The following is a 26,493-nucleotide window of genomic DNA, read 5'->3' as shown; positions in this document are numbered from 1 at the left end:
GCACTCTTACCTTCAACTTAAGGTAATATTTTTCAGCTAATGAGAACACTATTAAAGGCAGATAATAGCTTAAAGGAAAGACTATTTTGCTAATAGTCTTTTCTTTTCTTTTCTTTCCTTTCCTTTCCTTTCCCTTCCCTCCTCCTCCCCTCCCCTTCCCTTTTCTTTTCTTTATATAAGCACTATGCCCAGTGTGGAGTCCCACGTGGGACTTGAACTCACAATGCTGAGATCAAGACCCGAGCTGAGATCAGCAGTCAGATGCTTAACCAAATGAGCCACCCGTTTTCTATAAGCCACATGTATTTGATTATTAACCAAGCCTCCATGTTCTCTACCCTTGCCTAATGAGGATTTAACAGCATAACAAGATAATAATGGCAAATGTAGTGTTTTATCCAAGATACATTTGTCCTTAGAGTCACATTTTTTTCTCTCTGAAATAGCGTGAAGTTTTAAAATCAGTTAATTGAATTCAGTCTTTGTAACACATTGCTCAAAAAATACAGTTGAATCTTCTCCCTCCTACCTCTTACCCACACCACAAATCTTTTCTAATGGTCTTAGACATTGGTAAATACAGTGAAGGGATGATGGCTACAGGTTGTACATATTCACAGATGGAATGACAGAAGGCCTAGTAATTAGTATGTACCTAGTAATATCAGAAATACATGAGCCCAAATCTTAAACCTTATAGCTACACAGTTATTTTCTCTCCATTTTCTCTTCTCTCTGATGTGGCTTCAAAGCAGCATTTCCTGGCAGTTGGCTGCAGTGCACTGACATTGCCTTGCCACGCTCCGCCTCTGCGGTCTGCTCCTGACACCCTAGTCATCAGCCTGCCCCTCGGCTACACACCACCTGTAGCTTAGCTTGCTTTTTGGGCACGCCTTTATGTTTCTCCTAGTTCCACATCATCCCCAACTTTCATACCATTTTTGTTCTCTTTTATCCGTATTTTGATAGGCTGACGCGAGGATAATCAAAAGAAACCTTTATTTACATTCTGTACACTCGGACTTCAACTAATAAGGAGGCCTCATGGCCTTTGTAACTCCTACACGTCTGTATAATCATAATATATGCGGACTTCCGATCTTCTGACACTTTGCAGTGACCTGATGCTTTCGCTCCTGGTTCTGATATTTGATTTCTTGAATAGCCTTCTTGAAAATGACCTACACATGAAAAAGTAAATTATTGGATCCAGGCACACATTGCATGCAGACAAGAAAAGTGTCATTTCTTTGCAGTAATACAGAATTTGGTGTGCAGATTCATCTAAATGTCTGTCTAAGTGGCTGAAAGTAAAAGGAATTCTACACAAGTGATAGGGTAGAAAGCAGGTAAAGAACACCGCCACCACCACCCGTATGCTCTGGTTATGCTTCCGCTTTCGGCTTGACTGGCTTATAAATTGCCTGCTGGATTTATGGATGTACCTGGATATGGCTATGTAACATCCGATCAGGATCACCAGCACAGCCACGAACAGGCAGCTGTTGACGTAAATGACGGCTTCGTGCCATTTGACTCCCAAGGGACTTTTGAGTTTCATGCAGTCGTGAATGTTTTCCTTGGTTAGTTGGCCATTTGTTAGAATGATGTTGGGCAAGGACAGAACAGCCATAACCACCCAAACACAAATAGATAAAACCTTTGTGAAAGTTATGCTGTACATGCGAGAGTCCCCAAACGGCTTGACCACCTTCAGGTAGCGATCGATGCTTATGAGCCCAAGAAATACGATGGATGTGTACATGTTCGCGTAAAACAAAACTGAAGTGTATCGGCAGAGGATAAACTTGAAGTACCAAGGTCCGAATCCTGCGTCATGCACTATTCGAAATGGAAATGTCAGCGTCATGATGAGGTCAGCAACCACTATGTTCTTGAGATAAAATATGAAGCTGGTTTTATTCCTAATGTGGAAGAAGATCCACACTGCTAGACCGTTCAGCAGGATGCTTGCCACAAATATAATGAGGTAAAGCACAGGCAAGACGATCGTGTCAAACTTGTTAACAGTGGTGTTCTTTCCGGGTCCATCACTCATGTTACTTGAAGCGTGACTCCCTTGGCTGTGCAGCTCATTATCTGTAAGAGAAGTGGGGAGATGGGATGTCAGAGCTCCTCATGTGTGCTGTGCAGTCTACTAGCCTCCCTTACAGGCCATCGCTATTTTGGGCAAATTAAAAAACGTCTTAGCAATTTAAATAGTTACTGTAGTGCATTTTTACTGTTTTGAGTGGCCCCAGTGTTGGTGGCCTCTCTCCCCAGTCCTCTCATCCCCTTTCCCCAGACACATACATGCTGAGGTCCCTTGAGTGTAAAATGTGGTATTTCTGGTTCTTCATGCCAGTCTTTTGAAAATGAAGATTAATATTCCAGTGCCAATTATCCCGATTTTTAATTTAGTGTTTGATATCATTACAAATAGAATCAAAGAAATCTGGGGGCAGAAAATTGGATTTCCCTGTAATGAAAATAAAAGGGCTAGCACTGGCTGTTCTTGGTTTTAAGCTGCTTAATCATCAATGATTGAGAAAGTAGAACTACTGGATGATTTTGAAGTTTTTGCCCATGGCTTGCTTATAGAATGTAAGAGCCTTTAGTGGGGACCGTTGTCAGGAATAGAAACAAAAGAAAATAGTTGTTAACATATAAGATTATTATCATGGAGAGCAATTTGTCAAAAACCGTTCTAGGCTCATACCTATTTTTGTTTACAAGCCTACATTATATCTATTGAACTTAGATAAGAATTTTAAACCTTTTACTTTTACTTTTTTTTTTTTTTGAGTTTTTAGTTCATATTGTTTAAGGCCCATGCCATACCACTCTATCACATAATCAGGAACATGGTGTGTGAGCCTCTTATTTATGTGGCAACCATGAAAATGGGTCTTGTGCATCTCCTGCTGAGGAGAGCAAAATCCACAGGCAGCTCTAGCTCAGGGCTGAGTCTGCCACCATTTTCTTGCTCATGGATTATTCCCAAGAGCTGCTCTAAGTCAGTAACTGAACACAGGAAGGATACTAAGACAAGACTTTCCTGGGGCATAAGAGTTTCTTTTGACAAATGACTTTGTCCAGAAGACTCCTCAGGCTGGTGAAACTTCCTTCATATTGCACTCTAGTGTGAACCTTCCTACTTGAACTCCTTGCTCCTTTTTCCTGCACAGGGGCTGGACTTGCTTTTCTTTTCTTTTCCTTTTTTCTTTTCTTTTTTTTTTTTTAAAGATTTTATTTATTTATTTGGCAGAGAGGCAGGCGGAGAGAGAGTGAGGAGGAAACAGGCTCCCTGCTGAGCAGAGAGCCCGATGCGGGACTCGATCCCAGGACCCTGAGATCATGACCTGAGCTGAAGGCAGCGGCTTAACCCACTGAGCCACCCAGGCGCCCTGGACTTGCTTTTCTGTCTGCAATCTCTTGCAAGCATATCCCCATCCAGTGGCCATCCAGTTATATTTTGTTATCAGCTTTTTTTTTTCTTCTTCTTCTTTTAAACCTAGACTAACCCAATTTTCGAATGAACTTTTTTGGGTGTAAGTTTAGGAAGAAGATCATTACTGAAGTTTTACTTGTCACTAATTAATCGTGTTTATGATAATGACAGTTATGTTTTGGAACGATATTATTTTAGAGGTAACAGCACTAATTTTGTCTCATTTCCTTATATAACAGGCAGTGTAGTATCTATTTTGGTTACCTTCTTTGAAGAAACGAAACAGGGGAGATAGTTTGATGATTATAATTCAGAAGCAGGTTCTTAAATTGCTGCCTAAAATTTAAGGGTAGACTCTTACCAAATAACCTTGTACTCTTTCTAATTCTTTTCCTTTTATTTGCCGCTACAAGTGTTTTTAAAAACTGGTTTTCCTGGCAGAAATATCCTTACACAAGCTAGTAATTTATACCTGGACTAGCCTGTTACGATGAGACCCATAGTATTATTGAGCTTTATAAGTTTAAAATGCCTGATTCAGCTGCCATCTACATTACTGTTGCCAGTTTCAAATATTGTCTTGAACAGTGTCATTCATTAATGAAATGTTGGACTCTTGGCTGCTTCTGCGCCACAAGATCCCCATCAACATCCTGTTATGAGAAGCTTTTCAAGATGTGCAGTTTTACCTGGGTTGAAAAAGTGCTTGAATTAATTTCCTAAATTAAACTATTAACAGACACTTTCTTCTAACCCAGGATAGAACGCTGTGGGAAATCGAGAGAGGACAAGTCAGTTTTAATCAGGATCAATGGTCCAGCCAAGGGACACAGACTGGAAAGGGGCAGCCACATCATATCCTGAAACGATGGCTGTGCTTAACGGCAATTAACAAATGGTTTTCAAAGCCATTGTAAGTATGAATAGAACGGTTCACCAACTGTAGCATGCTCACCATGGACTATTTTAAGCCCAATGTTGCCTCACAGCAGTGCATAGCCATGGTGGGGTGGAAAGATCCACACTTCCCAGCGTTTGTTAAGGCTAGTGTGTCTGCTCAGTATGTCATTCCGTTTTAAAGTTTTAATTGTTTGAAGAAGCACTCTTATTCAATGATGATTTATTGATCGTTTATGATTATTATTATAGATGGAGTCTTAAATCAGAATGTCAAAAATAGTACTTAACAAATACTCTGTCTCCTAACTTGTAAATATTAAACACGAGTGACCTTGTTCCAGTGTGGTTACTGTGGCTTTACGAGTCTGATGTTCAGCTTGTTGATTATGTCACCTCCTAGTATTTGCTTCCTTAGTTTATGTATAGGATTAACATATTGGAATACAGGACTTTCTAATTCAGTAGGATAAGCCTTGGCTTGGTTGTTTCTTCATTCGCAAATTCCACATTTATATTGCAGCTTAAGCAAATTAGTGGTTAAATTTGTTATGGGTTATTTTATGAAATAATATGGTAGAAGAGAGGGAAATATTGGTTTGTTGTCTGTGAGTTGCTCTGGAAGGCTCCAAACTTCATATAGAGAATTTTCTCTAATTGATTTTTTAAAGAAGCAAGTCTATGTTATTTTCTTCTTTGCCAGTCACGCCTGTTATTTCTTCTCTTCTGTGTCATTGCCCCCAGTTTTTCCAGAGCTAGTTGGTGTGCTCAGAAGTCTTTCTGTGCACAGAATTCTGCTCAGGAACAATGGCCATTAAAAGTATGTGGCTCTCTTCACCCAGGCCGATTTTATCATGTTGTCTTCACTGTCAATAAAAAAACTTGGCATAATTAGGGAAGGTTTTTAATGACAGGTAGCTTGGTGATCCAATTAAGAAAAATTAGAAGGTGTTTTTACAGTGGAAAGGCTATTTTCTCACACACTCCTTGTTTACTAGGACATTATTATTACCTGGATTATTTAGCTCAGAGCTTGATAAAGAGTGACAGTTGAGGGTGCAGATTTCTCTCCTGCTCTTCCTCCACCAACTCCTTTTAAATTATATCAACAAAGGCAATGACATAGAACTTTAGTTCTACAGTAAATTAACTTAACATTTGGTGGCAGCACGTGTATGAGAGAAGTATTGTACAGGTATTGAGGCGGTGGGATGTAGCAGAAAGTCCGATTTGACCGTGCTGGTTTAGTCACTTCATAGCTTCATAGCTTTGTAAAAGAGAACAAACTGTAGCCATTTTGCCAGATCTCCCAAGAGTTAAATTCTCTGCAAACATTATTTCCAGCACAGTCTCTAGTACTTAGTAGATGTTCACTCTGTAACTTATGTCATTAACTACAATTTGTCTCAATTGCAGTCACGGTAGGAATGATAGAGTGTTGAAGAATCTTGGTCCTTTTGCTTTCAGTGTAGCTACATTATTGCTCATTGGGGTGTGTCCCTCTTTGGCACAAAATGCGAAATTATCAACAATATGTCACTGCTCTACCTGCCTGGTAGGAATGAAACACACGGGTCGTGCAAATTACAGGGTGTCACTAGCATGGCACAGCTGCCCTTGTGTGGTCATTGTTGAAATAGTTCCCCAGGAGAGGAGGAAGATGTGGTCTTTGGCCTCCTGGAAAACCTCAGTGAACCTTAGTTTTTACATTATTATACCTGGAAAGTAGTAGGTACTTTAGTTGTTTGGGTATAAAAATCTTTCGCAAATGTTAATCTTTCTTGTCCCTTTTTGAGATGTCTGTAGATGGAACAAAGCTTAGAATTTATTACATAATAGCAAGTTAAATTGCTCTCGGTGATGCTGTCCTACCCTGTTTTATATTTAATGAAAGACCAGGCTAAATGCTGATGTATTTTGCTAATTGGTTTGGTGGCCAATAAAACCGCAAATTTTCATACAGTATAAATAACAGTTATTGATCAAGGAAGATTTTTCTGTGCGTTTTTTCTCCCTATGGCTTACCTGGTAGTTTTGCAAGTGTCAGGTTGAGCCCCATTCTTTAGTTGTGATGGACTGGAAGCAAAAATACGTGTCAGGAAACACTTGAGGATGACTGAGGGCAGGGTTCGGCATAGGTTATTATTGGCTTGAGTCCTGGGCAAAAAAAAGCGGGGTGGGGGGGTGAGAGTGGATTTGGAAGGAATATGAACACAGTAATTTAATCGCTCTCCCTGCCTGCCTGCCTACCTGCCTGCTGGCCTCCTTTCTTCCTTCCTCTCTTTCTCCCTTCTTCCCTCCCTTCCTTTCTTCTCCCCTTGCTCCCTCCCTCCCTACCTTACACTCTCCTTTCCCTCCTTCCTGCCTCCCTTCCTCTCTTCCTTCCTAAGCTTTATTTATTTTAGAGAGCTGGGCAGGGAGTGGGTGGAGGGAGAGGAAGAGAGAGATTCTCAGACAGACTCCCCTCTGAGCCCAGGGTGGGATGCGACCCTGACCTGAGTTGAAATCAAGAGTCATATACCCAACCAACTGAGCCACCCAGACACCCCTATCTTTTCTCTAAAAATACGTGCATGTGCTTTCACAGTTCAGAAAAGGCATGCTCTTTGGATACAAACAGCTGTGCCACAGGAGAGTTGCATACTTCTGTGTCCTTTTCCAGCCTGACATGGAGCAAGGGCCCTTTCTGTGTAAGCTGTCTGTCTGAATGCCAGTGTATGGCTGTGGGAAAGTTCCTAATGTCTCTGTGACTCTGTGACTCTTCTCTGAAATGAGAATCGTAATCATCATATTTCAAGATTGCAATAAGGATTATGTGAAATAGTCCAAAAGACAGTTATCAGAACCTGGGTCTAGGAATGTGCTCAGGATGTGTTAACTTATATCGTCCCATCCCTGCTTCTACTGAATTCCATTTTTCCCCTAGCCTGAGCATGCGTCTGTGATGGAACTTATATGCAATTGGAAATTATTTTAAAAAATGCCTTTTTTTTAAAAAAAAAAATCTAGCACTGATAATAAGAGTGTTTTATAAGCTCACATACTTTTAGTATCCTATTCTTATAATCTCTGGGGTTCTAGTTCTGGGTTTACACTAACCAGCTGTGTGATCTCTGTCAAGTCACCTGACCTTTCTGGAATTGCCCTGAAGAACCTAGAAAATCCCAGTCAGGACTCTAATTTAGGTGAGCCGGCTTCTGTGTTTTCCTCAAACATAGATTTCCCTTAACAATTTAATATTGTTTGAATGTTTGTCTTGTTAAGTCCCTTTGTTTCTCTGTGATAACTGTGTTCCATTCAGTCTCAAAGTATGATTAGGAGTGAATAATTTAATTGGGTTTGAGTGATGGGCATGTACGTTTGGCTAAATTCCTGAACTTTTCCATGCTTCAGATTCCACACACGTATATGAAGATTAACTGAGATCATACATGCCTGTAACATTGAATGCTTTAGAACATTTCCCCTACTTCTCCTTCAAACAGCCCTGTCTATTCTGTTTTCTGGCTTCTCTGAAGTGTTGATAAAAGAAGAAATCTTGAGAACTGTGTTGGTAAGGATGCTGCTAAAGTCAGATAGTTCTATGGAATTAGTAACTTGCTGTAGGGGAAGTCACACTATTGCTCATCTCTTTCCTGATATTGCTCATATACTATACAGCTGCAAAGAGACCCCAAGTAACCTCATCTCCTTCAAGTACAACACAGATTTCTGGCTGGAGTAAGCAGTTACATTGGCTGAGTCAACAGGGAAAGAGTACTTTGCAGGCAGAAGTATATTGAAGAATTTGGCAGCAAATGGAGAGGCACTTGTTTCTTTCTTTCTTTCTTTTTTTTTAATTAAAAAATTTTTTTTAAATGTCTTTTTCTGTTACTTTGCCTTTCTTTTCTGTTCCCTAGTTTCACATGACTTTTAGGTGCTAGATTAGTAGTAGATGGAAAATAATGGCTCGCAAATTTTTAGTGATTTCCCTCCCTACCCAAATCCTGTCTTTGATAATTTAGGTACCATGTCCAGTTGCTACAGTGTGTAGTACGTAGGTATGGTAAAAAGGTATTTTTTTATTTCAAAGAGCATAGACGATAAGGGCTCTTAAGAATCTTTCCTTTTTGGGTGCAAATGTTGCAGGATTTTTAAAATCAAGACAAGAAGGTGAAACTCTGCTTTGTTTTTACTTATCAACATTTACCAGGAAGGATGATTGAAGCACTTAGTTTCCTTTCTTCCTTCCTTTCTTTCTTTCTTTCACTTAGTTTTCTAATCTTCATAATGATCCTTGGGTTCAGTAAATCTCCCCCCCGCCCCCAATCAAGCATCTCATGGAAACATTTCCTGAAGTTTACCTGACAAACACATCTTGATTTTTACATTTCTCTCTTCCCAAGTTACATGTTTTTCCTCCCCACCCCCTCTTGGCTTCATGTACACCTTACTAAATAATAAGAATTCCAATATAGTTTACCCAGCTGGAAGAGGAGCAGTGTCTAGAAGTGGGTGAACCACAAGCAGCAGCAAGAGACCACAGAAAGCCCTTAAGGAGGACCCAGAAAAAAGATGTATCCTGATGAGGGGAAATGGGAGTCAGGGAGGTTCTGTGGCTGCGGTGATGCTGGTAATTGTGGCAGGTTTGCTGTAAGTCCAATGGGAAAGAAGCATGTGGAAAGGCTGAATGTGGCCAAAGAAGGTGAAGTAATCTGTGGATGATGATGGTATCGAATGATAGAGAGATAGGAAACTGGAGCCCGATGTTGCTGAATAGGGAGGGGAGGGGGTATTGGCCTCCCAGGTGTTTGAGGTGTTAGGGCCAAAATGAGAGGAGAATTGCATAAAGGTTCAATAGAATTCAGTTTTGGAATTTTTGATTTGAGGATGCTCATATATTCATGTGATATCTGCTAGGTGATTGAAGGTACAGGTCTGGAGCTCAGAGGAGTGCTTCTGGGGTGATACACATTTAAGGTCAACAGAGGACCCATTGTAGAATAAGCGGTGGGAATGGAATGAGATTACCCAGGAGGAACCTATCCAGTAGAGTGAGAATGGGACAGAGCTGATGTTGATACTTTTAAAGGGAATCCTTTGGGAAGGGGAAGTGCCTGAAGGAGGGTCAGAGAGCTGGCCAGTTCTTAGAGGAAAGTAATGCCATGTGAACCAAGAAGAAAGTTCAAGAAATGAGAAGCTAGGTTTCATTTTATCCTGCAGGGAAATCAAGTAATACAGGAGAGCACAGTGCCATTGGATAGGATTCAGTTAACAAAGAGGTCACTGTTCATCTTTGCCAGGACTGCACGTGTTGTACTGTGCGTGTTTGTCGGTTTGGGGGGGTGGCGTAGGGCAGAGGCAGAGGCCTGTTGACAGAGGGTAGAGTAATGTTTGTGAGGTGAGGAAGTGAGGGAACAATTTCAAAGAAAGTGTGCCTGTGATGGGAAGGAGAGAAAAGGGTGGAAGGTAGAGTGACAGGCATACGACCAGTGGAAGATTCTGTTAAGCTTCCCACTGAATGCCTGGCATTTAAAATATTTCCTTGCCCTTGTCCTTACTCCTAGTTGAGTATGGCAGCAGTGTGCTGGAGTGCTAGCTTTCAAGCCCAGCCCTCTTAGCTACCAGCTTTCTGACCCTCTATTTCCTCATGTATAGCATGAGTGTGATGTTAAGTCCCTCGTATGCAAGGTTAAAGTGAGGATGTTTATGAGGCAGCTGGCAGAGCTGCACAGGGTAGGGGCTGTCTTGTTCATTCCTGTTACGTCTCATAGGGACACAACGAGTAGCATTTGGGGAATGGTAGGTTGGCCACAAGGGGAGTCGAGTTCTCGCCACCTTGTTCACCCTGGTAGTGTCATGTGGTTTGTGGTCTTAGCCACCCTATTAGGAGCCCTTTGACGGATCTCTCAGCTCTCCAAGCTTGCCCTTCCTTGCAGTTGTCTCCGAGCCTCCTCTGACAGCTGTGTGTTCTCCAGCTTCAGGGCTCCCCGTGTGGTTGGTTGACTCCAGAGCAACAGTGTGCCCTGTGCATGTCCCAGCTCCTGCAGGGTGTCCCAGTGAGGATGCCTGCAGCGGCAGTAATGGCTTGGTTCCAGGACCTCGTTCATGGGTGGGAATCCTGTTGGGCCACCTACAGCCTTGCGGGGCGGGGCGGTGGGGGGTGCCCTGCTGAGAGCTGATGAAAGCACTCCGGAATGTGATGTCTGTGGTAGGCCCAAGCCTCACAGCCATTCCTGAGGTTAGATGGTATCGAGGCTTAGAGACCTGTTTTGTTTTGTTTTTCTTTTCTTTCCCTTTCTTCTTTTTTTTCCTGCCACCCATTGATACCCTCCTTTGACTGTTTTGCTGTTGTTGGTTGTATGCTGGCTTTTTAAATGCAGGTAGTGGGAAAGGACCAAGGCCTTCCAAGTGTCTCCTTTATCTTAAACCTTGGACTAGTTGCTAATTTTCCTACAGTCTTCAGAGCGGTTCAGTGACCCAGGTGCTTTATTCCCTTTTCTCCCCCAGGTGGGAAGATCGGAGTTTCAGACATGTAATTACCTTGCCCTGACTCACATGGCAGGAAATGGGTAGAGTCAGCATTCAGCTCAGATCTGATTGAAACTGAAGCTGCAGTTCTATTAGACTGCCCGGGAATAAAAGTGAGGAATGATTTTATGGAGCTTACTTTTGGAGGGTAGGAGTTGGGGTGGGGGAGGGGGAGGTTTGTTTTCCCCAGTCCAGCTGGTGCAGGGACTGCCAGTCCTCTAAACTGGAGATCTCGTTTTGTTCGACCTGAGCAATGTTGAAAATATCAGGAAATTTCACATTAGAACCCGGATTTGGATCATCTCCTGAAAAATGGGATCTGCAAACAGTGAGCATGAGCATTCTAGCGGTATTTGCTGCCTCTTCCCGATGGGAAGTGCACTCCCGTGTACCTCTCCGCAGCATTCTCTGTTGACATACCTGGGCCTCCTCACTTTGGGAGCAGTACCTGTTTGATCCTGCAGATACCTGATTTTGTAACCTTTGGTCCATTTATCATTTAATCTTATGTGGCTATATTTGAACTATATGGATCATCAAATGTTCTGTTTAAATTATAAATATATTTTTCTTCTTTTTCCTCTGTTCTCCTCCCTATCGAGTCTTGAATTTTCTTGCTTTAGGGATCGTAGCTTAGCATTCTCTCCAAATGATTTTCCTTTTACCTCCTAGCAACCCAGAAAAATAGTGGTGGGAGAACTTACTTAGCTCACACCTGAGAATTATTGTCGCAGTTGATCTTTTCACTGTGCTGAGGCCTGGGCTGGGGTCTTTAAGCAAAAACCTTACTACTTCTTAAACTGCTTTTGTTGGTGGGAGAATGAGATTCTGGGTCCCAGGGAAGGACAGGTTATAAGTGGTAGAATAGAGACTCGAGACTCAGACTGGATGTCCGTCCAGCCCTCTGCTGTCCCCCTTTAAGGGTGACGGGAGCATTGGGGGAGGGGTCTGCATCCAGGAGGGCTGAATTGCTAACCTTGTGCACATAGCCGCCTTCTTCAGATTTGCTGTGTTCCACCTCAGCATGCTTGGCGAGCCCCTTGCACCTAACTGGGGGGAACCTGCTGCAGCAGGAAGAGCCAGCAGCTGTCCCTGCTAGGACACAGCCAGGCCTTCGTTCTCTCTGGCTGTGCCGGATCTCCTTATTGCCCTTCCAACCAAGATATGAAAGGGGAATGCTAGTAAGTGCCCGCTCCCTGGTCGCAGCTATTCATCGTTTTGTGGAGTGATTATTTGGTGGCGTCATCTGTCTCCTCTATTTGTCTTCCACCTTCCAGTTTGTTCTTCAAAGGCTCATATCCAAAACTGTGAGAATTTCAGATCTTACAGAAAAGAAAACTTTCCTACTACGTTTTCTAGCTAAGCCAGTAGCTCATAATGGTAATAGTGCTGCAGTTGCCTGAAGTACTCATAAAAAACATCTAATAGGACGTTTCTGATGAAAGGTACAGCTTCTCTTGCCTTTGGAATTGCCTCTAACCCAAGAAGCTTTCCCAATTTAAATCTGAGAGAGAGGGAGGGAGTGAGGGTTTTCCAACACTGTTAACAGCTTTGCTGGAGGCCTTGGGAAAGAAACAAGTTATCTCACTGGATACAATTTACTTGTTTTTGTAATAAAATGAGGTCACTGTCATCATTGGGCACTTCATTAATGCCTGCTTGGAGTCCCATCCCAAAGGTGTTGGAATGCGAAGTACACAGTTGTTCTTTCAGGTTGTTCAGGTCCTACTCTAAAGTTCTCTTTCCAGAGTTGCACTTGACATCTATAGCTTAAAATTATGTGTATTTTGGTTTACATTGAGATTTAGCATATTTTTGACCTGACCACTTGTTTTACAAGTATTTATTTGGGAGTGATGTAAAGTGGGTAGTAAACTCCATGAAGTCAAGGCTTGAGTCTAATTCTTCTTCATAACCTTATTCCCACACCTGGTTATTCCCTTTTTACAGGAGGGGAATCTTATTAGGGAGATTCCACAACCTACCCAACATCACCCACAGTGAGAGGCAAAGCCAGGAAATGAGCTTCCATTGTAGTGACCCCAGAGGGTCTCTGTTCTGACATTTGTCTCTATTATTGGAAGCTCAGAAGTAGCCTGGCCAGTGTCTTCGACCTGGGCAGGTATTGGGTTTTTGACTCAGTATTTAAGTCTGTGATCCTGGACAAAACATTTTACCTCTCAGAGCTTGAACTTACACATCTCTGAAACGAGGAAAGCAGTGAATGCCTGGGCTAGCTCCCAAAGGTACTTTGAGATGTCATGTGATAATATATATAAAGTCAATTTTATATTGTAAGCACTACAATAATATAAGGGTGTAATGCAGGGCAAATAGGTTTTTTTCTGCTCAGTAACACAATTTTTATTAGTCATATGGTTAAATTTTACAGTTTACGGAGTTGAAGTGTATATTTTTACTTTCTGTTTTGGCAAAGTTGGATTCTGCATTATTGATATAGAAGAGGCTGGTTAGAGAGGTTACAGGCTGTAGTTTAAATAACCAGAGTAGTGGTTTCAGATGAGTATGTGGAGACAAATATATTTCAAGGAACTTCTGGTTCCTTAAAAAAAAAAATTCTCCGAATTTACGATCCCAGGTAAAGAGTTTAGTTTGGCTACCATCCTGAAGAAAGGAAGAGTGTTTTCCACAAGCTTAATGAGATGCTATTCCTTATTTCAGAAAAGTCATTCCATGGCTTAAGCATTAAACTTGAGTTAATTAACGTTATTCTTCCTGGTGATGGTGGTGGAGGTGATCTTCACCTTTCCAGTAGGGTTATCATTATGGTTTTCTAGCTATGGATAAGGGTAAATATTCTCAAGAGAATACCTATCAGTAGAATGGGTGTTAGGTCAGCTACCCTAATTCTTCAGATCACAGTTTAATCAGACAAATTAAATTAATAGAAAAGACTGATTCCTAAGAGACAAGTCCTCTTTCAGATTCCTCCCTTACCTTTATTAGCAATCTGAAAACTCCTTAATGAGGTCTTCAATGCTAGTGGATATTTTACATTTTTATCATCAAACCCTCATTGTTTCTTATTTTGTCCTCTTATAAAAAGAAGAAATAAATTGCCCACTCCCCATATATATGTAATAAAAGGATCTGGCATCACATATAATTAATTTTACATATGTGTGTTTGCAAACACACGCACATATGCACACATGCATACACACAGAGAACATTTTCTTTAAAGCAATTCCTACTGTCAAGCTCACTGGCATTAATTACCTTATTTTTAGAACAGTGATTCTCAAACTAGTGGGAATATTTGAATCAAAATAATTCTGGTTTGATGTATAAAGATGATAAGTTGCTTAACTAGGAGAAATAAGTAATCTGTTTGTGCTATTATAATATTTGTCACCTATGTTTTCTCTTTCCTCTGACTGTCATATTTCCTTTCATTATAACCTTCACAAGCTTTCTGTCCTGTACAGAATACCTCTCAAGCCACTCTCTTGGTACCCTGCTGACCTGATGATCTTGTCTACCTGCCCACTTGGCAGCTCCCACACTCCTGCACCAGACCTTCCCTGTCTGTCTCTCCCTTGTTCACTGGGCAGGCTTTTGAGCCTCACTGATCTGCCACCTCTTCTCAAAGACTTCCATGTTTCCCCCTGTACTGTGTCAGCACTCCTCAGTCCCTAGGTTTTCAAGCTGTTTATGGTTTTTAGCCTGGCTGTTCAGGTCTCTAGCTACTTTGCATTTTTCCTGTTTGCCTGAATGCCTGGACATCTCTGAATCCTACTATCTCCAGCATAGTACTTGACAACATAGTGTGAGGCTCAGGAGACATTCGCTTTAATGTTAGGCTCTCATGGAATGTGGCCTCCTGTGACCTAATCTGATCTTAGTGGATTTCTGCCATTTTTATCTTTATGTGTATCTTCTTTTACCATCTGAAGGAAAAGAGTACAATCCAGGGAGGGCTGAGAGAATAGGAACTGGCAGCTGATCTCATGAAAGACATGGCCAGAGACCAGGAGGAAGGCTGGTCAAACACTCCTCTGATGTTTCTGAGTAGCTCACTAAGAAAAAAGACTAGAATGGAGAGTTACAAATTCAAATATAGCCCCATAGGTCATGTCAGTGAGAAAAAGCAAGCCAAGTCTAAGGCGAAATCATTAACAGTATCGGTAGGCTGATAAAACACAGCTAACAGCTGGAGCGTCGGTGGAGGTAATCAGCAGGGCTGGGGACTGCATGATCTGTGGGGTGCTGCCCCACTCTTAGGCTCTGGATTGTTGTTACATAAGTATGCGGGTCAGTTGCTACCAGACTATCTGATTTATAAGAAAAACGGATTTTTATATAAAATTACATGAATTTTAAATTATGGATTAATTTTGTTAACCCACTGGGCAGACCACATAAAATTTGTCTGTGGGTTACAGTTTGTGAAATCTAACTTCATTCATGGTGGGGCTATGTCAGACCTCTCCTTGGGGTTTCTGTTCATGCCTTAGGGGGACCCAGAGCCTTGTTATGGGATTCCTGCTCCAAACCTTTTCCTCATTTTTACCAATTTTACCTTAGTATATTCCTTTTTAACTGAAATTGATGAGTTTGTAAGACAAGCTGTGGGATGGTTTATAGGATTTCAGAATTGAATTGCAGTGTATTTAATTTGGGATGAATGCTCTTCAAAGAGCTCCAAAATTTCTTCTTCCTTATTGCTGATGTATTAGGTTGAACCACATGGACATATTATTTTTATAGGTCAAAATGGCATTTTCATATAGTTCAACCTAATATGCCTACCACTTGAGAAATTTCAGTTCTTAGAATATATTACTGCATAGAATGTTTCAGGGAAAGGGGAATATTGGGGTTGAATACATACAATGGAAATATCTCTTCAACAGTGATCATAATACTCTGCTGCCTGCATATAGTAGTTAGGTTTTGACGGCATCCACTGGTCTTTTATTCATTCATTTTGCTGCATATGGTGTGAGTACTACATAGGCACTTCAACACAATGCAAGACTATCTTGTTTGAGTTTCGGCTGTGTAGACCTTTAAAATGTTTGGTTGCAACAACTAAAAAATAATTGTAGCTCTGTTAAGTTAAGTCTTATATGTTGCTCTGGGCCCTGAGTAGCCACATGGGACCTAGTTATGATGTGAAGGACTATCTTAGTAAGGGCATCCAGTAAACCAGTAAACAAATAATTTTGTAGTTTTTCCAATTTTTCTTTTAGCCAGTCTATCTAAATCGGTTTGAGAAGGCCACTGATAATTTCTTTTCAGTTTCCTTTATAACCTTTGTGTCTGGTAGGTAGAAGGAGGAAGAGGCTTGAGCAGGGAGGTCATCCATCCCTAATGGAGTGTGTGGCAGGCCCTGTGGTGCCTGCAGTATTGAGGCAGCTCATGTCCATGTGTTCCTTTCTTGCCTCTCTTCTGCCATCTCCCTGCCTGAAGCCATGCTGCCGAGTGCTGACAGCCCAAGTGGTCTCTGTTACCACTTTTCTTCAACTAGATCAGAAGCATCTTTAGTGCAGGGACCTTCCATGATTTCATTTCAGCTGCCCTCTCATACTGGCTTCTGCAGAGTTTGACCCTACTGTCTGTCTTCTGGAGAGTTGCTCTGGTGGCTGAAGGCCAGTATCTCTGACCTGAGATTATGTTCAGGCTATTGGCTAATGCTCCTCTGCTAACAGAGAAGAAGTCTGTGTTTGTGTTTCTATCTTGTGAGGCACAACAACAATATTAGTAAGAGTGAGGGTTTGGCAAATGCTGGCTAATACTATTTTGCAGATAGGATGGTTCTGAATTATTTAGATACCTTTTAATTTAGTAAAAGACATATGATTCAAGTTGGAGATCTTTCATTTACTTGGGCGGATTACCTATGCCTGAGTTTTTTCTAATGTAAAACATTCATCATTGGATTGATTGGATGATTGAATGGGGTATTACCACAATATTACCTCATTGATCCTTATAGATTATTTTATTGGTGCTTGGTTTATAGTCAGAACTATTTCAGTGCTTCCTGGGTATTTGTAAGAGCAGTTCCTTCCTCTCCCCATCCCCCCACCCACCATTTTTCAAATAAACTGAATCTTAGAGAGGTTCCTTCATCAGACAGCTGAGTGTGAGAGCCTAGATTAACACATCTAGTGAGAGACAAGAGTCTGGATTTGAACACAAGTCAGTCTGAGCGTTGTGTTCTTAACTGCCCCATTGTTGCTTCTTCTACACAAATTGGGGGTTCATGTGCTGATTATAATGTGATGCCTCTTTTGGAAAAACTAGGAAGTAAAGTAGCTCCATAGTGGGGGCTATCATGTACCCAAGACGGTCATTTAGTTCCTACAGTCAAGTAGTACAGGAAGTAAATCACAAGTCTATATAATTTTGCTTACAAACTATGCATCAAAAAGAAGTCACTAATAGTCAACAGCGCAGACTCCGAACTTGCACAGTATGGCTGGCTGCCTGATGATAGACATGATTCAGGGGCGCAGCTCTGCTGCTTACTTGGGTACCTTTTCAACTCCAGTTTGCTCAGCTGTAAAATGGAGGTAATGGCAGTATACATCTTATAGATGTGTGAAGCTTTTTCTTCATTTAAAATACGGATTAAAATCCACAGTGCTCTTGGGCATATATTAAGCTACCGACGTGTGTTATGAATTTTTTTTTAAGATTTCATTTATTTATTTGAGAGAGTGAGAGAGAGATGAGAGGAGAGAGGTCAGCGGGAGAAGCAGATTCCCTGCAGAGCTGGGAACCCAATGTGGGACTCGTTCCGGGGACTCCGTTCTTGGGATCACGACCCAAGCCGAAGGCAGTGGCGCAACCAACTGAGCCACTCAGGTGCCCTGTGATTGTTGTTTTAGTATTAAGGCTAGAAGGGCAGTGTCATGAGTTTTATCTAATACATTAGAGAAAGTCATTTAAGGAATTACCTTCTCTTTCCAAAATGATAGAAATTGTTTTCAGAAATTGCATTATTAAAGAGTCATTGATTCAAATGACTTAATGTGATGTCTTTTAACAAGTGAAACAGTGCTCTTCTTCGAATGCATTTTAGTGTAAATTTTTTCATCTTCGGTTAATAAGAATGTTAATAAAAGATGAAATATGCTACTTAGGTACAAGATGGAGAACAAACTCTATTTTGCCCATTTTTGCCACATCAGGAGGAAGAGTATTTACAAATTGTCACCAGAGGAGTGCCTGGATGGCTCAGTTGGTTAAGCATCAGCCTTGGGCTCAGGTCATGATCCTGGAGTCCCCGTGGGATTGAGTCCCACATCAGGCTACTTCTCAGCAGGGAGTCTGCTTCTCCCTCTGACCTCTCCCCTCTAATGCTCTCTCTCTCTCTCTCTCAAATAAATAGATAAAATCTTAAAAAAAAAAACTTAAAACAAAAACAAAAACAAAACAAAACAAAAATAAATTGTCACCAGGTTGGGGCGTCTGGGTGGTTCAATTAGTTAAGTATCTGACTCTTGGTCTCAGCTCAGGTCTTGATTTCAGGGTCAGGAGTTTGGGCCCTCTGTTGAACTCCATGCCCAATGTGGAGCCTACTTAAAGAGAAAAGTAAATTGTCACCAGGTCAGGAAGGAGTTTGGCTTTGACCTTTGGTCTGAAGCAGAATTTTTTTTTTTTTAAATATTTTATTTATTTATTTGACAGACAGAGATCACAAGTAGGCAGAGAGGCAGGCAGAAAGAGAGAGGAAGAGGAAGGCTCCCTGATGAGCAGAGAGCCCAACTTGGGGCTCGATCCCAGGACCCTGAGATCATGACCCAAGCTGAAGGCAGAGGCTTTAACCCACAGAGCCACCCAGGCGCCCCTGAAGCAGAATGTTTTGAGTCTTGTTTCTTTTTCACCCCGATGTTTTCCAGGTGGTTCACCTCAACTACATTTTTTAAAAAATGTTTTTATTTTCTTCAGTTGGAAAATAATTTTTTTTTAAATTTTTATTTAAATTCTAGTTAACACATAGTGCAATATTGGTTTCAGGAGTGGAATTCAGTGATTTATCACTTACATACAACCCCCAGTGCTCACCATAACAAGTGCCCTCCTTTATGCCCATCCCCCATCTAGCCCCTCCCCCCACCCACCTCCCTCCATCAACCCTCAATTGGTTCTGTTGTTAAAACTTTATTGTTGGGGCATCTGGGTGGCTCAGTGGGTTAAAGCCTCTGCCTTCTCCTTGCGCCTGTGTTGCTCAGTGGGTTAAGCCTCTACCTTTGGCTCAGGTCATGGTCCCAGGGTCTTGGGATGGAGTCCCGCATCAGGTTCTCTGCTCAGCAGGGAGCCTGCTTCCCTTCCTCTCTCTCTGCCTGCCTCTCTGCCTACCTCTCTGCCTGCCTCTCTGCCTACTTGTGATCTCTGTCTGTCAAATAAGTAAATAAAATCTTTAAAAAAAACCTTTATTGTTATGGTTTGTTTTCCCTTTCCTCCCCCAACCCCTCCCCCCATCTCATCTACTTTTTAATCACAAGAATGGTTGCCTCTGCTCTCTCCTCTCTTTTGATGGTCACAACTACAAGAACTGCAGATGACCCTGGTGTGTATAGTATTAGTGCACATCTTTCTACCTGAGGAAGTGGGAACAAACTGTATTCATCTCCATCTTGGAGAGAGAGAATCTGGAACCTAAAGAGGTTGGGATTTGATTAGCATTATGTAGTTGGCTGGGACAGAATTGGAAAGGATCAGTTCTCCTTATCATGTTTGGCTCCACCCAGTTTCCCCTCCAAGTATTCCTTTGTTTGAGCCATGTCCTGGTTCTTGGTAACCAATTCTAGTACCTCAGCATACTTACCTATAACTTAATCTACCCAAACAGAATGGAATGGAGAACCATTAAAATTGTAGTTGTGTCTCTGTTTAGGAACAGGTAATAGAAGAAAAATAATTCTGATATTCAACTATTAGTATTTAAATTAAATATATATTTGTTTTTCTGTAATAACACAGAAAGAAAACCAATTAATATGTGTGTGTGTGTGTGTGTGTGTGTATAATGTGGCACTGTGGGACTGGAGAGGTGCAAGGGCCCTCTAATGACCATCTGATCTGATCCCCACATTTTACTGTGACGGATGTTATTGAGCTCTTGGAGAAGAGGCTTGCCCAGCTCACTCTGATAACTTTGGCACAGTTTTCAAACCCTTCACATTTTGCAGCGGGTCCTGGATTTTCTGCCCTAAATCAAACTACTGTCCCTTGCCTGTGCAGAGAGCATCTGTCCCAGAGACTGTAGACTACTCCCACGTGATTTTACCTAGATTTTGCCTCACTCTGTCTTGCCCGCACTAGGACAGGCTTTGAGGGGAGTTTTATGTGTTTTCCTAGTTTTCCTGTTTAGAGGCATACAAAAAGCAAATGACTCTTCTTGTCTCCTCTATGTTAAATTTCTGTGGCATTTTCTGAGTACAAGGGCAAAGTATGAAATATTTTTTGTTCTTGAAGGAAGCAAAACCCTGGGATATCAAGGAAAGAAGAAGAGCAGGCATGCACAGAGAAAAGGGGGCATGCACACTGGTAACCTAAAGAAAAACATCAATTCTCATTTGGTCTCCCTTCACCCACTCCCTTCCCTGAGTGCAGTAATTCCTCACAGCACACTGTCTCTGGTTAGGAAATTTCCCCTTAGCTTCTTCACGAAAGTTATGATTTTCTGCTAATTACTCCCCTCTCCTCCACCCCTGACCTACATCCTTAAATATGGTATTCAGGAATCCAGCTATCCCTCCAGCCACTCTGCCTTCACCCACGTATACCAAAAACACTCTTCAAGTAGGTGTTGGAAATGATAGTCTTAGCAAAGGGTATTGCTGAAGGACTAAGAGAAGCTCCTTGATTCCTAATTTCAAGAAGGAAAGATTTTTGTTAACTTCAGAATGGCAGAGATAATAATGGTATACAGTATGATCAGTGCCTGGCCTCCCTGCCCCATACAGTTTTAGTAATACTGAGTTCCTTAGTAGGTAAATGTTAACATAGTGAGTCAAAAGTCACCCTACTTGCAGCTCACCTATCTTTTCATGTCTTTGTCATAAATTCAGCAAGTTCAAATCTCCATGCTTGTTTTTTGTTTTTCTCAGTGAAGCAAAAGCTACCTTACAGTTTGAATGTGAGGCCAGACTAAGGTGTTGAAGCCCTTTGTCGGTAGCCGGGCGGTTTTCTCAGTGCCTTTCTGGACGTGTTTTAACATGATCTCTGAAGGAATTGGAATGAGGATTGCCCTGTTCGTTGTGGCACGATGAAAAGATTGAGATGTTTTTATCAAAATGAAGCAATTTGGACAGAAAATCATCTTTTTTCTTTTGGTTTCTCCTTTTTTAAAAAAATGTGAATGAAACAAATGTACATTATGGGTCTTGGGAAACAATTACAAGACACTATGAATTTTACTCATTGAATACAGTAAATGTGATAAAAAAAAATTTAACTTAAACTTAAGTGATTTCCAAGTCATCGTTTCCATGTTTGGAGGCACAATGCATAATTTACATTTTCCACCCGCCCCAGTTGGAAACAGTGAAGCTTCATGAAGAACATATGGCCCCTGTTTTGGAACGTGGTGCCTCCCAGAGAGGGAAGACTTAAATTATCTTATGCAGTTAGTATTCTCATTTCTACATTTTCTTCAGACCTCAGGTTTAAGCAGAAGGATAATTACAGTCTAGTGATGTGTCCTATCAGCCACAGCTTTTAAGAAAATTAAAAAAAAAAATTTTTTTTTATTTACCTTTCATTGCGGTGTCTGGGTGTCCATTCACCTGATGCGGTGTCTTCAAGTTGAAACAGGATCCTCAACTCTAATTAAGAATAAGCTTTGAAACTATGGTTGACAGAGAAGTGGATTTTCTCGCACAGCATGAGAAATAAGCATTTTTCTCCCCCGTCGGAGAAAGTGGGTTCTCCCCTGGGCCCCTTGAGGGTGTCCTTTGAGATTGTCCTGCTCCGAACAGCTTGAGTAACTTGCTCTCTTGCTAATGTAAGTGACTCACATCTGAGAGTAGGTGAGATTTGTAGACTGGGGAAGAGCATTTCCTGAACTTGCAGGAATCTGACGGTGATTCACCTGAAGGGAACACAGAGGGCTGGAGCTCAGAGTGCCAGAGGACTGTTTAAGGAGGAGGAGACCAAGTGTCAGGTTGGGGTTCGCCCCTGCTAAATCAGTCCCAGTGTTTAGGTCATTTCTATCTGTCTTCTTTCTGTCCTTTCTTTTCTTTCCTTTCTTTTTCTTCTTTCCTTTCTTTTTTTTTCTTATGTAGGTGGAGGAGCTTCCTGTTGCTAATTAGAAAATATGCATGCAACCTTCCTGCTGATTAAAGTTGGATTAAAAGGAATCAGAATATATTTTATGAAAGATAAATCCTTTAAGATATTATTCTACTTATTTTTAAAAACTAAAATTGAAATGTGCTTATACTTGTGATTGATAACATTGGAAACCTGTTGTCCTACTCAAGAATCTGATGAGATCTGTAGACCTATTTTTACATATACACAAATGTCAGTATTCAAAATATTTTAAATAAATTTATTGTGGGGTTGAGTTCTCATCTAATCCCTTAAATTCCATTTTTAAAAATAAAGTAGTGGGTACCTGGGTGGTTCAGTTTGTTGAATATCTGCCTTTGGGTCTGGTCATGGTCCCAGGGTTCTGGGATTGAGCCCTGTGTTGGGCTCCTTGGTCAGCGGCAAGTTTGCCTCTCTCTCTCTCTTCCTCCGCTGCTCCTCCCCCTGCTTGTGCTTTCTCTCTCTCTCAAATAAATAAAATCTTAAAAAAAAAAAAGGATGAAGCCACTTTATTTTTCAAAAAATCTTCCTGTAATGATACATTTATATAATCAAATTACTTATTTTTTAAATCACTTTTTCTTATTTGTAATTACTTTTAGAACTTTCAGATAAAAATCTCCAAAAGATTTGCGAGATTTTGCAACATTCAAACAGGAAAATAAAAATTTCACCAAGTAGAATCAAAACCTTTTACTATCATGGGTGAAAATAAATGAAAATAATAAAGGTAGAATCTTTTTTGAAGTTGTAGATCAATAATAAGAATTACTTAGTGTTTACTTATGCCTTAAGGAAATTATATATATGCATACAAACATACATACACATTTAATTGGTTTTCTTTCTGTGTTATTACAGAAAAACGAATATGTATTTAATTTAAATACTGAGAGTTGAATATCAGAATTATTTTTCTTCTATTACCTGTTCCTAAATAGAGACACAACTACAATTCTAATGGTTCTCCATTCCATTCTGTTTAGGGTAGATTAAGTTATAGGTAAGTAGATAGCCCTAGGGAACATCTCTGGACAAAAATTAAGCAACTTAATAGTAGCTCAATCTTATAAGAATTTGCCAGATTTACAAACAGTTCTTTAGATTTGACTCTGCTTTGTACCATTTTATACTTCTTCCCCAAGGATTTTGATTTTAACATTTGAAGCCAGTTTATTGCATCCTGAGGAGGAAGGCTGTGCCTTGCAGACCTTAGTCTGAAACTTGTTCTTTTTTGCCATTTGTCACTGTGATCCATAAGCAGTAAATGTGTGAAATCAACCTGTCAAAATAACCAACTGCCAAGTCTTAAAAGTGTCAGTTCAAAGAGAGCCTTCCTTGTAGCCTTCTTAAAACTGTGTGGACAAAGGCTTTCCCTGCAACTTCTGAGGGTTGTCATCCCAAATTTCCAGTTATCTGTGTGAAATCATATTAGGGACCTTATTTGGACAAATACTTCACAAGCTTCTGTTGAAGGAATAAGGAATGTGTTGCCTCCCAGAGAAGGAAGACTTAAATTATCTGATTTACGTATCTTAAATTTTAATACTTTTTTTTTTTTTTTAACCTGGGTTGCCTTTGTCCTGTTAGGGCCAACTAACAATATTAATTTTTTATGTAAAAAAAATCCCTGTCCTGTGTAAGGACCAAGTTCTTCCTGTACAGTGAAGCACCTTGACCTTGTACCTATTGGTGTTTTCAAAAGATCTCATGGAGGAGGGAAGGAGCTGCATTCTGCTTGTCCATGCAGTGTAGTAGGTAGCTCGCTCTCTTCCTGGAGGTGGGCTGGGGTTGGAATAGTTTTTTCCCTTTCTGGGGAACATAATAGTCAGATTGTTGTATTTAAAAGCTTTGGCCAGTGATGCAAATTAAGTCTAGGAATGAAAAAGTTTGCACGAGGCAGCCTTTATGCATTTGTCTTGAAGCATATCATGCCAGTCTCAAGTTGGGACTTGTTCAAGCCGGTCTTACTGAACATTCAAAAAGGGAAGTAGTACACGTTTAGTCACGAAAAAAGTGTAATGCTTTGATGAAAAGATCAGCTGAAAAACAGCTCATAACTTTATTATTGTTCAAATCACTGAAAGGTTAACCTGCTTAAATTTTTTTTTTTTTAAATTTTGGCTGGTTTTTATAGCAAGTCTCACATTTCATAAAAGCCACAGGAGACTTTATAACAATAATTATCTTGCTGCTTCATTGGAAGATCCTATTAAATGAAGGGAAGCTCTTTTAATAACAGTTTTAGCCATTACAAATCCCAAATTTATTTTGAGTACAAGACAATGTCCTGGGATATGTGTTTGTGGTTTTCGACCACCACAATGTTTAATAAAATCCTTTTTCATTTTTTACTGAAGGTGACTTTTTTCTTCTAGTGTTATTTTTAAAGATGTCAAGTCCACAGGCAAATTGAATTAATAGTGCAACTAAATTTCATCTCAGCTTACACACTATTAACATTTTCACATACTCTATCCCACTCCCCCCCCCCCCCACAGTATTTTGGGGGGACCTGTTTGAAGTTGCAGTCCTTGTGATAGATGCCTTGCCCTTAGCTTTTTCTGCTTGTGCTTTCTAAAAACAAGGATATTCTCTTACCTAATCACAATATTATTATCAGTCAAGATTAATGTTGAAGCAGTAACATTTTAAAATATTCTGTCTGTATTAAAATTTTGCAATTTCCCAATAATACCCTTTTAATTTTTTTGATGTGGCATTCAACCATTGGTTACACACGGCTTTTGGTTTAGCTGTCATTTTAGGCTTTTAATGTTTAGAACAATCTCTCCTTTTTTACTTTTATAAAAACGTCCCCTTGGCTTTTGAAAATTGGTTTGCTCTATATTTGGTAGGATCCATTCTGTAGGATATGGAGTAGGGGGTGCCTCAGAATGTTTCTAAGGCACTTTGGTTGTATTAGCCTGAAATTTATATTAGAGTTTGGGATTTTGAGGTCAAATGGGAATGTCTGTAATCTTGTTCAAAAAAGACCTGGTTTGTGGATCACGGATCACAAAGTCAGGAGATCCAAACTCTCATTTTCTTTGGGATTACTAGATAACTTACTCAAATTTTCTTGGTTTTATTGTTCTATAAAAGGAGGATTCTGATTTAATTACAGAATTTTAGATCAGAATTCCCATAACCTTACTGATTTTTCAGAATATAGTATTAGAAGAGACTGAAGCACTCAAGGAGAGAATGTGTTTCTAAGATCTTGGAATAAAAGTTTGGTATCATTATTGATGCCTTCCTAAAACCTTGAAAGAACCCTTTATCCTATTCCTACCCTCCTACCTTTTTAGTGTGAGACATTGGCAAATGCATTACCAAAGCTTGTCTTGGTCTTCTAGTCCTTTCTCTCTTGCATATGATTTTCCTTTGCATAGAGGGTTTGCTAATTTTTTTTTTTTTTGTAAAGGTTTTATTTATTTGAGAGAGAGAGAGAGAGTGAGCACAAGCCAGGGGGAAAGACAGAAGGAGAAGCAGACTCCCCACTGAGTGGGAAGCCCCATTGGGGGGCTCAATCCCAGACTCTGGGATCAAGACCTGAGCTGAAGGCAGACACTTCACAGACTGAGTCACCCGGCCCCCTGCACTCGTCTTTTGTCATACACTAACTCACTACAAAACAAAGACAAGCAGAGATCTCATAGCTCAAGTCCATCTGTCTTGAGTGCCCATGCCTATTGCATGGAGCCAGAACATGCACCAAGGACTGTAGTAAAATCTTCATCACATCTTACTGTCCAATCTCTCTGTATACAAAAGTCACTCTAATTGTGGCTCACATCCAGTGGCTGCGAATTTGTGCTGAGTATAATTACTACAAACCCTTTAATGTTCCCTTGCTGAGATTGGTATCTTTAGGTCCCTATGCTTGAATTACTGTGTTTAATCTGTCATTTGAAATGATTTGTATCTATTAGGTCTGCTTTAAATAAAGCACTTACCTTTTTCTGGTATGAGAACTTCGTGTGTAATGGTTGATTAGAGGGAAGGGATGGTTTGGAGATTAAGCCTGGAGATATGCCTGCATACGACTCCTGACCTCCTATTGATTCCCTGCCTTGTGCTGTGCTACTTACTCTATGTCTTCACTTGGGAAATTTTGGCTTCGGGCATTGTCGGCCCATGACAAGAGCCTAGTAACTCCGGAGACAGACAGACTCCAACCTGGATTTCAGCCCCTCCAATTCATAGTCCCCCCCACTCCCCTTGGAAAATCATTAATAGAGCTGGGTCTGTTCTTCTGGAAAATAAGCTTGGGGATAGTTACCTTATAATATTGTGAAGATTAAATGAGATAATATATGGGACAATTCCTTCAATGCTTT

The 26,493-nt window shown here is 40.7% G+C and overlaps 2 protein-coding genes across 6 annotated transcripts in view; one reads left to right on the top strand and one right to left on the bottom strand.

Annotated features, from left to right (window-relative positions):
* The window catches only part of MED12L (mediator complex subunit 12L), a 322,475-nt gene that overhangs the window by 196,662 nt on the left and 99,320 nt on the right, over window positions 1–26,493 (top strand). The gene's annotated exons all lie outside the window — the stretch shown is intronic.
* On the bottom strand, window positions 1,002–22,212 carry GPR87 (G protein-coupled receptor 87). 2 transcript variants are annotated; one of them, XM_032345334.1, is made up of 4 exons: window positions 21,594–22,212; window positions 6,374–6,505; window positions 1,446–2,100; window positions 1,002–1,181 (listed from the first exon to the last, which is right to left on the bottom strand). In XM_032345334.1, exons 2-4 carry the CDS (start codon window positions 6,405–6,407, stop codon window positions 1,061–1,063), a joined length of 810 nt encoding a protein of 269 aa, XP_032201225.1. In that variant the 5' UTR covers window positions 6,408–6,505; window positions 21,594–22,212; the 3' UTR covers window positions 1,002–1,060. The 2 variants fall into 2 exon arrangements, with proteins under 2 accessions (XP_032201225.1, XP_032201215.1); XM_032345324.1 differs by having other exon boundaries at window positions 1,002–2,100.

This window comes from Mustela erminea, chromosome 1 (assembly GCF_009829155.1).
Source record: "Mustela erminea isolate mMusErm1 chromosome 1, mMusErm1.Pri, whole genome shotgun sequence".
Taxonomy (NCBI): Eukaryota; Metazoa; Chordata; class Mammalia; order Carnivora; family Mustelidae; genus Mustela; species Mustela erminea.
The sequence above is the reverse complement of the archived record's forward strand: the minus strand, read 5'-3'. Positions and strand labels throughout refer to the sequence as shown.